This window comes from Syngnathus scovelli, chromosome 4, assembly GCF_024217435.2.
Source record: "Syngnathus scovelli strain Florida chromosome 4, RoL_Ssco_1.2, whole genome shotgun sequence".
Lineage (NCBI taxonomy): Eukaryota > Metazoa > Chordata > Actinopteri > Syngnathiformes > Syngnathidae > Syngnathus > Syngnathus scovelli.
The window spans coordinates 21,668,543-21,682,573 of record NC_090850.1 but is presented as its reverse complement, the minus strand read 5'-3'; the positions used below and the strand labels follow the sequence as shown (position 1 = coordinate 21,682,573).

Sequence of the window (14,031 nt, the reverse complement as noted above, 5' to 3'; positions counted from 1 at the left end):
TTTGGGTTCATATTGGTCCAACAATGTTGGTTTTTTAACATATATGAACAAACCGGCCGATGTCTGTTAAAGTGATTAAACGCCAGCATATTCTGTGATTGAGTTTTATTTTTCGTTGTGACTATTTGCAAAAAAAAGTATTTTAAAGTAGCATATGTTCTCTCACCACTATTTAAACACATAGCAGTATAAAAACGAGCGTTGACTCATAGTTGCGCTGTGTAGAATGCGTCATTGTAATTGAAAATGAATAGATTTTTTTATTTAAAATTGATGACGGTTCCACATCAAAATCCGTGCTGCATTTTCGGGTTGTGTAATTCCACTCGTTTATTTTCACATTGATCTTTAAAAATAGGCCTTCATGATCTTGTGTGTTACCCAGTGATTAAAAATAACTCGTATCACAGTGCAGATTAAAGCGCGACAGTCCCTAAATGTATCAACATTAGTCAAAACAAACCCCCCGTTTTTATTTTCCCCGTCATTAGTTGGCAACAATACCGCTTCACGCGGTCGCTAGGCAACGCTGCACGGGAGTATTTTAGCTGAGGCGCTAAAATTTAACGAATAAGCGCATGCTGCTACAGGAAAGGCTTTACGAAATGTTTTCCACGTGTGCAACGATTGTTAAAAACAATCTAAAGATGAGAAAATAGATTCATGTAAAGTATTTTTCTTGTTTAAACAAAAGCTTGGAGACTAAATGCGCAATGCAGCATTCAGGGATCTAACATAGTACTTTTCCTCGTCACAGCCTCACGCGCAGGCTCCACTTTTTTTTCACAAGATTGATTTAGGATGCTACCCCCCCCCCCCCTGTCCCCTTCGTGCAAGACTTGAGCAATCGTTGTAGAGACCCCCCAAAGTTGATTAACATACAAAAAGGGGGGCTGTAGTGTGTGTCCAAAAACCAGTGAGAGTGTTTTGACACACTATTTGTTGTCCCAAAAGGTGTCAGTTTTTAAATAGAATTTTTTTTTTACCACGTGCTGTGGGCGTGGGTGCGCGTTCACGTGTGCGCGCAAAAGTATACTTGAGCAAATCTGTACGTGTAAGTGACACGTGTTAAGTGGAGTGCGCAAGTCTTACAACGCACGCGCCCGGCGTCCAGGTATTATAACTGCGTGCGTAACAAACGCGTTAAATACACGCGTGGACGTGAACATCCCGTCCGCTTGCCGTGGCGTGTCCCTTCCCCAAAAAAAAAAAAAAAAAAAAAACTCCCAATCCACAGGGCCAAATGATTTATCAAAGTGCTATTATCACGAAAATGTCCCGCCAAGGGCACCTTGCTCTGCACTGACGCACGGACCCCGAGTAAGAAAATCGGTGCACGCGCCGGTTTGGCGCGCACACGAGCAAGTCAGCTCGCTCACACCACTCGTCATTTCCACGGACAACACTTTGAGCCTGTTCGGAGAACTCCGCGGCATGGTAAGTATTTCACATCCCATTTCCCCCTCCTTACGTACGGTTTCGTATTCTTTTGGAACACTTTTGACTTTGGACTCTCTTGGCTGTGCTTTCTTTGCGCTGTCCGTGGTGCTGAAATGCAGCATACGGTCGGACTTCACTGCTGATTTAAACTACTTTATAATTTTGTGATCTTTTTACAGCTTAGCTATTTAGTCGTAACACTTTTTGTCTATATTTTTACAGTGTTCATTTTTATTCCAGAAACCCCCATAGGCTACATTTCGGGTTTATAATTGCGCGCCTCGGGTCAAGCCGCAGTAATGCCGGTGGTGGTCGTGCGAGATCGAAGCCGCATAGACCCGCAGCAGCTTGTGTATTGCCCATTAAAAATGTTGGACGCGTATGTGTGTGTGGTTGAATGACACGAGGGGGAAATGGGCCGTAAAATTAAAGAATCCTGCAGAACGACACAAGAGGGGGTATAGCAAAGCAACCCCCCTCCCACTAACACGCGCATCCCCACATGCACAGCCGGTCCAGACCGTGAGCTGTGAATAGAGGATGCGTCCCCAAATCGTCGCAGAAAGCCACTTTGTCCACCCTTTCCATCCCCGAGCAGAGATGCGCCGCATGGACCCGACATTCTTCCACTTTCTGCACTTGTGACACACTTTTTTTTTTTTTTGTCGTCTTCATTCCCCGCTTCCATGTTCCAGGACGACATGGCCAAACAACCGGTGGGCCACATCCCCACGCAGCAGCCGGACGGAACTGCGGGATTAACAGGAAACAAACCCGAAATCAACCCGCCTCAGCCGGCCACTCCTCAGCACAACCACCCGGCGCCTAAGCCGCCGCCTCCATGCAACGAAAGCCAAAGTTTTTGTCCCCCGGAAAATGTACCAACGGGAGCACCGGACGCCAATAAAGCATACGGGACGTTCACAAACAACCCACCTGTCGTCCCGGCGATGATGACGGCTAATTCGGCCTTTGGGAAGGAGCCGTCAGTTTTGCACGGGGAGCAGAACAACACCGCTCCCAATTGGACCCCTTTGAGCCAGACCACCGTCGTGATGGGCGTAGATGGCAACATGTCAGTTCAAGCAGGCTCCCTGACGCGAGTAAGTCCGCGAAAAACAACCGGACTCGTGATGTAAACTTGTGCATCTCCTATTTTGTCTTAGCGGTTGGCAGACTTTAAAAACCAAGCACGTGCATGACTGCAAAATATTTGCTTGCATTCCAGGCTGTTGCTGCAGAATTGCCCAAAACTGATTATTGTATTCATCTGAGTGTATTATTGCGCATGTTGTGTGGTAAAGGATGCTTGGAGGTTGTGGAATTATTTTTTTTCAAACACTGGACAAAGATTTCTGCAAAGCACGGCGATTTTTGGGTGACGTGTTACGAGGAATTGTTGATCTCGCGATAGTTAGATTTTTTTCAATGCGGGTGTATAATGAGATTTACTCTATTGCGGATTAATTCTCCTCCCTCTCTCTTGCTACACTCAGCGAAACTTTTTTTGTATATTATTTGAGATCCACTATGTTTTGATAGATCTTTTTTGGCCCAAATTGACAGTTTGTGTTTTAAACCCGCAGATGTGTTCATTCGTTCAGAAAAACAAATATTCTTCTGATCTTGGGCCCTGGAGCGTTTTTTTTTTTAAATTAAAATAATTTGGAAAATTATCTCGTCGTTTGCTCCTCTCAGGCTGAATGCGATGATGATGAGGAAGGGGACGAGAACAAGGCCAGGGGAAACTGGTCCAATAAACTGGATTTTATTCTCTCCATGGTTGGCTATGCAGTGGGACTGGGAAACGTGTGGAGGTTTCCATATCTTGCTTTCCAGAACGGTGGAGGTAAGAGGGCTGGAGAGTTTGACACTCTATGGAACAAATAGTAAAAGAGCACCCCGCATGCTTCCCCCCACTCCCACTCAAAATGAAACCAAAGTTTATTCCTAACATCTCCCATAGGCCTATAAGATGCGCAAATGTTTATAGAAGAAATATTAACATTATAAAAGTGATGATACTACACTTTAAATATTATTTAGACATATTCATTTTGTGTAGCCACTTTTATTTAACCACCAATCAATGGTAGCAGTCTGAATTAAATTTTCGGATTTTTTTTAACCTCAGAAAATTTCCGACGCAAAATTCTAAGTATTATTATTAATAGAAGTAACAGTGCAGTGATTTTTGCAATGTTATGTTGCAATGTTAGCATATTAATTTTGCATTTTTCTGTACCCTGTACCTCTCTTTCTATTTTTTCTTTTTTAATATTTGCCTTTTTCTGTTACCTGTTATTGCCATTTTCTGTAGCTCCTCTTTATCTGTCCCCTCCAGGTGCATTTTTGATCCCTTACCTGACAATGTTGGGGATCGCCGGCATCCCCATCTTTTTGCTGGAAGTGTCCCTGGGCCAGTTTGCCAGCCAGGGCCCCGTGTCGGTGTGGAAGTGCATCCCGGCACTACAAGGTACCCTAACCCTTGCAATCAACTGCAACAGCATTTACCATCCTCACCAGTCTCCACTTTCATTAAGAGTAATTGCTATATTTCGTCTCATTTATTTATTTTAGGTTGCGGGATTGCCATGTTGATAATATCTGTCTTGATAGCCATATACTATAATATTATTATGTGCTGGACACTGTACTACCTGTTCGCTTCGTTGAAGGGCTCACTGCCATGGGCTAACTGTAGGAATGCGTGGAACACGGTGGATTGTAAGGACAAAGACATGCTGCTATTAGGTAAGACACACACACATTCACACACTGGTCGCTTACACACACGCACGCACATGCACGCGCAGTGCACAATGCGCAATGCGTCACGAATCTTAGTTGAGGTGTCCTGCAGAAAATAAATCCTGACCTGTGGTCTATGCGGTGCTTTTCATTCAACACATTGATAGCCTGTGCATTTCATTTGAGAGTTTTAGAGTATTGACTAACCTCAATATGACCACAAATTATAGATGTGATATTGATGTATTATTTTATACGTTACCATATGATATTAACATGTTTTATACATCTATTAGCAGTTGGAGCGTTCCTAATGTATTTTTTTCTTTCATAAAGCATGTTTATAAAAGTGAAATAATGTTTTGGATGTGGTAAAATGCAAAAGCATGTGATTGAAAAGAGTACGCATCGAATTTGTATCGAAATTTAACGAATTTGCCGTGATATTTGCCTCTTGAGATTGTGTGAATTCAGCACAAAAACTGCTTGCTTGACATATTTACTGTACTGACTGAGCTGCTGCAGTGCTGCAGTGTGCGCACTACTGACCCCTGCTGGCTGTTAGCAGAACTACGTGCTCTAGCACCCTTTCTATAAAAACGTCGGAATTAAATATTGTAGCCTTTTTAATAAGTGCCCTTTATGATGTTAATGTTTTTCTAACAGACACATTTTGTGATGTTTTTTTTTCTAATTTTGAGAAATTTCTCTGATAACAACGTGTTGTTAAACAGCATTTGGAGTGTGACGTCACAACAAAAGTGTTGAGGAGAAAGATAAATATGGGGGCGTGTTGTTAGTGAAGCACTAATTAGTGCTGTTGAAACGCTCGGGTAACGTGCTGATTCCTTTTTTTATTATTATTTCATTTTTAACATTTGCACGTATTTTCTTTGTAGTGTGCTCAGTTGAATATTTCTATTCTCATTGGTACTTTTTGTGACTTTTTTTGCATATTCTTTTGATCAATAAAAGTTGGGAAAAACTAATATAAGTATTTTTTTTAATTAAACATGCGGTTTCTCCTTTGAACAGACTCGTGCATCTTGCGGGACAAAAACTTCACCACAATCAAGAACTCTTCTTTTTGTCTGTCTGCCAACACTGTTGGAAACTTGAGCAAGTTATTAAACATGGCCGTGGAAGGTGGAAAGACATATGTCAGCCCGAGTGAGGAGTACTTCAAGTGAGTGAAGCTTCTAGCTGGTGAGAAAAAAAATCCAATCTATGCAAATGTATGTTTTATGACATGCATCCTTTAAAGCTGCTGTTTTTTAGGCTTTCATGTGAACATATCACATTTTCCTTCCTACTGGATGTCCAGATTTAAATTTCTTGTATCCTTTATAAAAACAAATAATTAAATTCTAGCAAAAATTAAAAAAAAAACAGCACGTGAGTTGTCTTTCCTCAATGAGATTCAAAAATAGTTATGCTGAGTTTTGGATTACACTCTTGCAGTATAGTGACGAACGGACGCCTTATATGGTGTTCCTAATATTTTGCTTTTTTGGCTACCATTATCTTTCCAAAGGTAGATTTGCTAAAACATCCCTTTGTTTTTAACCATTGGTGTTCACCATTGGCATGTGATGTTTTTTTTAAATTATTGTTTTATATTTTTTAACAATTTAGCAACACATAGTGTACAGTATTGACAGTCGAGTGTTGTTTGCTGGTGTTTGATGGCTCCTCGTGCAGGTACAACGTGCTGCACATCTCCAAAGGAATTGAATACCCGGGAGACATCCGCTGGCCTCTGGCAGGCTGTCTGTTTCTGGCCTGGATTATTGTCTACGCCTCTTTGGCCAAGGGAATCAAATCATCAGGGAAGGTAACTTTGCTGTTGTTAAAGATAGATAATACCATCAAGTTGTAGTATGCTGCCCTCTTGTGGACAAACGTATACAACCTGCAACCTAATGCTGAGAGATTTTCTTAGCGTCTTTATGATTTTGATCATGACTTCTTTTTGAAAGGTGGTGTATTTCACAGCCACTTTTCCCTACGTGGTACTTGTGATCCTGCTAATCCGAGGCGTGACCCTCCCGGGGGCCGCCGACGGCATCCTCTACTTCATCACACCAAAGTGGGAGAAACTCATGGATGGAAAGGTGCGTGATGCCGTCTGGCTTGAAGTGTGACTTGAAAGTTTCTGCTTCTAATGTGGAGTCTCTCCTCCATCAGGTGTGGAAAGATGCAGCCACTCAGATCTTCTTCTCACTATCTGCCGCTTGGGGAGGCCTGATCACGCTTTCCTCCTACAATAAATTCCACAATAACTGCTACAGGTAAACACATAAAAGGTAAACGATGCTTCTGGCAAATGACTTGGAAAGTGTCACTTGTTAGGACAACGGAAGCCTTTATTTCAAAATATGGCCGCTCTTGACAAACAGCTAAGTTGTCTTTCCTTTTGTTGACCACCAGGGACACGGTAATCGTGACATGTACAAACAGTGCCACCAGCATATTTGCTGGCTTTGTCATCTTTTCCGTCATTGGTTTCATGGCACATGAGTTGGACGTGCCGATTGATAAAGTAGCAGATGAAGGTAGGAACGCAAGCTAGCATGTAGCATCTTGGCTTGCTACTGTTACACAACGGGACAAAAAATTCATTTGTGTCACCCAAGGTCCAGGCATAGCGTTCGTGGTGTACCCAGAAGCTCTGACCAGACTTCCCCTGTCTCCATTCTGGGCTATCATCTTCTTTCTCATGCTCCTGACTCTCGGGCTGGATACCATGGTAACCGATTTCTATGCTCGGGTGTGCTTATAAGATAGACGAGGTGAGAAGATTTCTCCAAGTATACAGTGTTTGATTCTTTTGGGTTCAGTGACCCAAAAAGTCTGCAACTGAGCGTGTCCCCAGACACTTGGCTAACGCCAGAGAATCTTAACACAGGCAGACGAGTCCCAACTCCATTGCGGTCTCATTCTGTCTGCTTTAAAGTCTTTACCAGCTTAAAAGTGATTACTGCCGCACGCATTGACCTAATTAACATAATTGTCCATTAATGCTGCCCATTGGGACAGATTTTGGATGAAGTGCTCTGAAACACTCCGAATAGCAGAAGGGGGTCTGTGTGAATGGCGAAAAAAAAATCGGCCTTAAGTGTTATTAGGAAAACAAAGAACTGAAGGTAGGAAAACAGAGTTCCAAGACATTTAATATAATAAAAAGATATTGTGATTAATCGGTGGTTGTTTGCAGCTAATCTGTATTTTACTGTCAAATTATGAAAAGCAATTTTTTTTCCATTTTGAGACAATTCAGTTGTGCTAATGAATAAATGCTATTGTGTCTAAGCAATACAAGATTTTTTTTCGTGGAACAAAAATTAATTATATTACAAGATCGTATTTAACAACTTTTTCCACGATCACAATCAATCAAGGGCAAACAATCCCAGATGCAACATGGCCGCATGTTGAGCGAAGTAGCAGCACACAAACCAACAGGAAGGTTAAAAGATGTTCCTTTCATTAGGCGGCTGAGAGAGCATTTGGACTCAAATCGACTTTCGGTGTTGACAGGAAATTAGTTTTGCGAGGCGAGAGGCTAGAGGAAGTGGAAAGATTGATGCCACTTTTTTTTTGGGTCGTGTTTGTCCATTCATCTTCTTTCCGTCCTTCTCCCCCTCTGCTCTTTCCGTTCTCAGTTTGCAACCATTGAGACCATCGTGACCTCCGTGTCGGACGAGTTCCCCAAGTACTTGAGGAAGCACAAACCGATCTTCACCCTGGTTTGCTGCCTCGCCTTTTTCATCTTGGGATTTCCCATGATCACCGAGGTATCACATGGTTCAAATCCGCTAAAAATAGTTATGGCTATGAGTTTTGATAATATTTTGTGTGTGTGTGACAGAATGGCATGTACATGCTGCAGTTGGTGGACACGTATGCAGCCTCCTACTCCTTGGTCATTATCGCCATCTTTGAGCTTGTGGGGATTTCTTATCTCTACGGTGAGTACAGCAGGTCTCGGTCTGAAGCCTTTTCCGCCGAAGCTTTTACTTTTCCTCACATTTGCGTCATCCTTTTTAGAAGGTTGAATAAAACTGGCTAAAATTGACATTGTGTGCACTGCAGTACCAGATTTGACCTCTTGGGGCACTGTTACTCAACTTGATACACAAAGTAGTGAAAACAGACATTTTGTTTTAGTGCAAACTATTTTGGAGTCTGTTTTCTATTGATTGCAATGCTTGTGCCTGTGTAAAAGTGATCCCCACACAGATTGTCAGATCTCAAAAGGTGGACCCCACTAAGGTATAAAAATATAAAAATAATAAACACAGACTGATTTTACCATCTTAAGTACATTTTAAATTTGCAGACAAAATATTGCTCAAGTGTTTTCATATTGCTCATATGTGCTGTACCAGAAATGATTTCTGTTAATCAGATTAAGGTTACAAACTCTTCTTGTCAGTTACATTGTTGTTTAAGATATAGTCGCAGAGTTCGTGACTTGGCTCAGGGATTTGAGATGATAAATATTGAACAGGGTTAACATTGTTGGCCCGTTTTGCAGCAGATCTATGCGGGAAATCACTGTAGCACCAAATCAGGGCTGACAATGATGAAGGAGCCGCAGTCGGTTGGCTGCTCGCCATGCATCGATTTACACTCATTGATTTCTGTCTTTATTCTTAACACCCGCGTTCCGTCTCTCTCTCTCATTTCAAGTTATTTATAATGTCCTAACTAAGGTTCTAGTTAAATCAAGTAAAATTAAATGTAAAACGTCTCATCAAACACCAATTTAGTGACTGAAGGGTCTTTGAGGAGTGTTGTACTAGTCTTGGCCACTAGGTGTCACTGTTGTAGAAGCCAAGCAACGCGTGGAGATGAAATTGTTCCCCTCCAGCTTCAGTTTGGCTGGCCATCAGGTAGCACGCCGTCACACCGACTGCCTCTTGATGCCACTCAATGTCATTTATCAGACGGGGATGAGGAATGAAGCCACCTGCTCCCTCCTCCTTCTTCAGGAATTGGAATTTGGCATCTCCTTTAAGAGAGTTTTAAAACCCCGGTTTGGTGACTTTATGCAATATCTACTCTTATTTCATTTACCCTCCACCCCCTCATTCCTTCTGCAGGGCTTCAAAGGTTTTGCGAGGATATTGAAATGATGATTGGTTTTCAGCCCAATCGCTTCTGGAGACTATGCTGGGCCTTTGTGACACCAACCATTCTGACGGTGAAACACACATGCACACACACACACGCTGAGTTTAAAAGTGGCCATTTTATTGCCTTTCAAATTCCAATTTCCCTGTAACGCTAGAATGCAAAATGACTTCTTTTACGATTGCTATCATGTCACAAAGTCTGAACTGTTTTTCCAAAAAGTTTTTAAAGTAGGCTGACAAGATTATTGAAAATGGCCTCACAATTATTTCCAGATTGTCCAGCGCTTACATATAAGCCCGAGTACTGGAAACAAATGATCTGTTTATCTATCAATTATGTTCCACTTTGTTTTTTTCACAAATGTGTATTAATTTGAAGTCCATTTCCCTTTCTGATTTGCCCATTGATTAATATGCTACGGTTATTTTGCACCTTTGGGAAACGTTTGGACACACATATGCATTTTTCCCCTCTCTTAAAAAAAAAAATGTCATTTTGAAAAATAACAATAATGTGTGCGATGGCATGCTACCCGGCAGAGTGTGTCCAACCCGCAGAGCTTGCCTTCCTTTCAATATTGGCCACGAGACAGAATATATATTAGTCATTGTGCTGAAAATGGCCGCGGCACAGAAGCAGGGCTGACGATGACAAATGGAGCCACAGTCGGCCGGCTGGTGGTCTCACGAGAAGTCCCGTTCTCTCGGGAAGCTCATCGATTCATTTATTTCTGTCTTTGTTCCCTTTCCCCCCATTTCCACGACTTCCCCAATTCCATCGCTGTTTATACTTATTTTATTCTTTACAGCACATTTTTCTTATATTGAGCCGAATGACATCATCACTTTGTCAATACGTTGATCCACGCAGGGCATCTTGATTCTGAGTCTTTCTCAGTGGAGCGTTATGACATACGAGGACTACACCTACCCCACCTGGTCTATGGTGATGGGCTGGCTAATGGTTATCTGTTCCGTCATCTGGATCCCCATCATGTTTGTCATCAAGATGTACCTCGCTCCAGGCACCTTAATTGAGGTAATCATTTTAGTCAGGCGCTGTTGGCAAATCAGCAATCATCAGCGGAGGAAAACACACCGGCAGCTGAGTATTCACTTTTTTCTTTTGTTTGTTTAAAGGGCACATTTAATTACTGTTGAATATTTAATTCCATGTTCTCTCACAATCTCTCTTCCCACAGTCGCTACAAAACTGTTCTTACAAAAAGTGTTTTTAAATACACATTTTCAACAACATAGACCCTTCCCCAGGTAACCCGAAGAGCATTTTATTCGGGTTCTTTTTTTAGTCCGAGACCATTTGGAGATTTATAGAGCAGCAGCAAGATTTTAAAATGGATTTTTTGACTTGCATTTGAGGTCAGGTGTGGAGTGGTCCAATTTCCTGGCAGCCTGCTGCAGCCGGCTGATTTATTTTTTATTTGGACCTGTTAAAAACATCTCAGTAATGTAGGTTCCTGGAAATACAAGCACAAACATTTTTTTTGTTGAGACACAAACGCAGATTTCATGGTAGCTTTTGAAAGGCTGCTAAAAATCTCTCCCCCCCGGAGAGTTTCTCAATTTTTCTCCATAATTTAACTCAGCATAATTGGGATGCAAATTCACCCAAACCAGAACGAGCAATAACGCAGCGACCTCTGTCTGTCCTGCTACAGCGTCTCAAGCTGGTTTGCTCCCCTCAACCCGACTGGGGTCCCTTCCTGATGAAGCATCGCGGGGAACGCTACAAGAACATGATGGACCCGCTGGGGACCAGCTCTCTCGGCCTCAAGCTGCCCCCTACGGACTTCCAGCTCAGTTCTTTCTAGTAACAGCAGCCCCTGAAGAGCTCTAACCTTGGGTGTCAGAAGAAGCTCCCCCACTATAGTGTTTCACCGCCCTCTCCCTTTGTCTTCCTCATGTTCCTCCTCCTTTCCCCTACTCACTCTTCTCTCAGGGAGGAGGGCCTCCCAGGTGGAATCATCTCCACCACCACCACCGCTGCTGCTTTGTGCTCAGCCGAAAGTCCATCATTGCCTCCCACTCATGATGACTGGCAATTTCACCGCAACCTTCCAACGTGGGAGACTTTGTGACCTATCGTCATGAATGGACGGAGCTGCAATCTGCAATACTTTCGCTGCTCCCGATGGAGTCATGTGTCTGTGTGTGTGTATTTACAACCATATTTATGTGCAAAAAAAAAAAAAAAGTCTCAGCACAAGCAGGAAAACTCGTGACAGATGGTGAGAAAATATGTTCCTATGAATCTAGTGGCAGTACAATGATCATGGCTGCTCCTCGGTATTTACAAAAGCAACATTGTCCTTTAGTTGGACTTTCTACTTCCTTGTACTGTTCCGCATAATAGAAAGTGGAGAATAGAAAATCAGAAATTCGTGCCTCCTTGGTCCGTGTAAAGCCGTCAATGCATTTCATTTGATACACTTTGGCCTCGGATGACTCCGCTGTCTTATAGATGCTTGCTTGGGGTGATATTTGTCCGTGACCCCCCAGGGACTCTTTGTGAGGGTCTCTTCTTTTTCCCCGTCCTCAACTACACCATATTGTATTTATCTTAACCCTGTATATGTAAATCATGTCAATCTGCCCTTTAGTTCACGATGAAGAAGCCATTTAACCTTTTTGAAGCGCTAAAACTCAGCCTGATAGTCACTCCGTGTATCTATTTAGTGTATTTATCGCAGTTAGGCTCTTGTGTGTGTTGTGAATTTATTAGCCATTTGTGAAAACATCACAGTGTGCGTTTTAATAGGCTCACCCACGAAAATAATGAGATATATAGATTTACATATTTAAAAATGTGCATATACCTGACTATAAATCTGTAGCGGAGGAGAGAGAGAACGACAGATTGAATGTGCGCGTGTTGTTTTTGTATTGTGTCGGTTTTGTGTATATGTGTGTGTCACGCCCCACAACGCTTGGCGCAGATGTTTGATGTGGCAAGGCGAGAAAACACAAAAAGGCTTCTTTCTCACTTCTTGGATGTGTTTATATGAGATAGCTCCGGAGACCTCTTTGCCATTTCAGGAGAATGCTTCTTCTGTATGTCCGCTTGAAAACAGGGTCTCAGGTTTCCACAATTCCATCAAATGAATGAAACTGTATTGTTATGCTCTACGGAAAAACACTCTCACGAGAGTGCTTTCTGAATAGTTCCACAGAGATAAAGCAAAAGAAACACTATTCAAATGTAAAATTCCAGTCTGATTGCCAAGCGTGTTTTGGCTACTGGCAAGTGCAGCAAATTATAAGCTATAAAGTCTTGATGTAAATGTACCATATAATAATATACATGTAGCTCGCTTTGTAGTCTTTTTAAAAGCAACAAAATGGTGGGCTGCGAGCCAACCCGTGAGGCTCCAGCATTTGAGAGGCTGCACGTTTAATTGAAAGTTCTCAGATGGGTTCCGCAATAACAGTTGCTCAGAGATGTAAAAAAAAAAATGGGATTCTCGAAGCCATGCCTAACTTAGATGAACTTAGAAAAAAATTCTAGTGAGATTGTAAAATGATGCTAGCCTGATTGTTGCTTTTATTGGGCGCTTGTGTGTTTCGCTTGAGTCCTCCCGTAACGTTCCCCTGTTAGTTTTGACTGAACTTTATAAATCAGATGTTTGCAGGGCAGTAGGCGAGGAAAAAATTTGCAGGTTTCCCACTCCCCTTTCCAAAAGTTTAAAGATGATGATGGGGATGTAAAAAAAAAAAAAAAGTCTGGTCTGCCCTGAGCTGTATTATAATGGGTTATAGGGCAACAGTAATATCTCTACTTTTATTTTAAGAGGGAGGAAAAAAAGCGCTAAATCCATATAGCTTCATGAAATATGACAAGCTTGCATGTGCACTTTGTGTTGCTCAAATCAATGTCCATATATTGTGACTCACTCAATATGTGTATGTCAATGCATGAGCTTTCTGTTCAGACAGAACTTATCAGAGGAACAAAACTTATTCATTAATGACTTGAATAACTTTGCCTGCAAGTCAACCAAAGGGGGAAAAAATGTAAAAAAAAAAGGGTTATGAGATTTGTGTGTAGAAGGTTTAGCTACTGCCATACATGTTCCATGCAGTATATCTTGGTGTTTGCCAATACGTTACAAAACATCTTCAGGTAACCATTGGCCTTATAGATGTCTTGGACTAGTACAGTGTAGTGTGATCACCACAGAAAAGCTTATTGTCTGTCTCATATGGTATTGTTATTATGTCTATGTGTCAATTTGGCACGCTTACTGTGTGACCTATGACGTCATAGGTTAAATTTCTAATTACTTGAGTAATGTCATACATTTTTGTGGGATCTTTTGTGAGGCACAGCTGCCTATGGATATAGATATGTGCCTCCAACATGACGTCATTTGATTTAGATATAGAGTAGATATATATATATATAAAAATATATATGTTTTAGAATTGGTGTAAGATATAAAAAGAATATAATATATATATATGTGAAATGCATTTATTTTCCACTCGTCATCAATCTTTGAGGCCCTACCTCCAATTTTGTATTTATGTATAAAAATGCAATTGAATAATAGTATCTTTGCCAATAATATATATCGCTATTATACCATGAAATGTATACCTATGATCAATAAACGTTATTTTCTTTCTTGCCTATCTGCTTGTTTTGAACCATGCCGAGTGGAATAAAGACGAGCTGGTT

General features: G+C 41.6%; 1 protein-coding gene across 2 annotated transcripts; it reads left to right on the top strand.

The window, feature by feature from the left end:
* The first annotated feature begins 1,296 nt into the window (after nucleotides 1–1,296).
* slc6a5 (solute carrier family 6 member 5) lies at nucleotides 1,297–13,985 on the top strand. Of its 2 annotated transcripts, XM_068650443.1 has the most exons (16): nucleotides 1,297–1,437; nucleotides 2,136–2,543; nucleotides 3,139–3,289; nucleotides 3,785–3,916; nucleotides 4,021–4,194; nucleotides 5,227–5,377; nucleotides 5,893–6,025; nucleotides 6,171–6,305; nucleotides 6,379–6,482; nucleotides 6,622–6,746; nucleotides 6,828–6,940; nucleotides 7,857–7,988; nucleotides 8,063–8,162; nucleotides 9,300–9,400; nucleotides 10,204–10,371; nucleotides 11,012–13,985. In XM_068650443.1, exons 1-16 carry the CDS (start codon nucleotides 1,435–1,437, stop codon nucleotides 11,162–11,164), a joined length of 2,283 nt encoding a protein of 760 aa, XP_068506544.1. In that variant the 5' UTR covers nucleotides 1,297–1,434; the 3' UTR covers nucleotides 11,165–13,985. The 2 variants fall into 2 exon arrangements, with proteins under 2 accessions (XP_068506544.1, XP_049573026.1); XM_049717069.2 differs by lacking the exon at nucleotides 1,297–1,437 and having other exon boundaries at nucleotides 1,461–2,543.
* Nucleotides 13,986–14,031: the final 46 nt, after the last annotated feature.

Excerpts from the sequence above, each read along its gene's own strand:
- slc6a5 (XM_049717069.2), top strand. The coding sequence starts at position 2,127 with ATGTTCCAGGACGACATGGCCAAACAACCGGTGGGCCACATCCCCACG. Across the intron at positions 4,195-5,226 it reads CAAAGACATGCTGCTATTAG|ACTCGTGCATCTTGCGGGAC; the intron begins GTAAGACACACA and ends TCCTTTGAACAG. Across the intron at positions 8,163-9,299 it reads GGGGATTTCTTATCTCTACG|GGCTTCAAAGGTTTTGCGAG; the intron begins GTGAGTACAGCA and ends TTCCTTCTGCAG.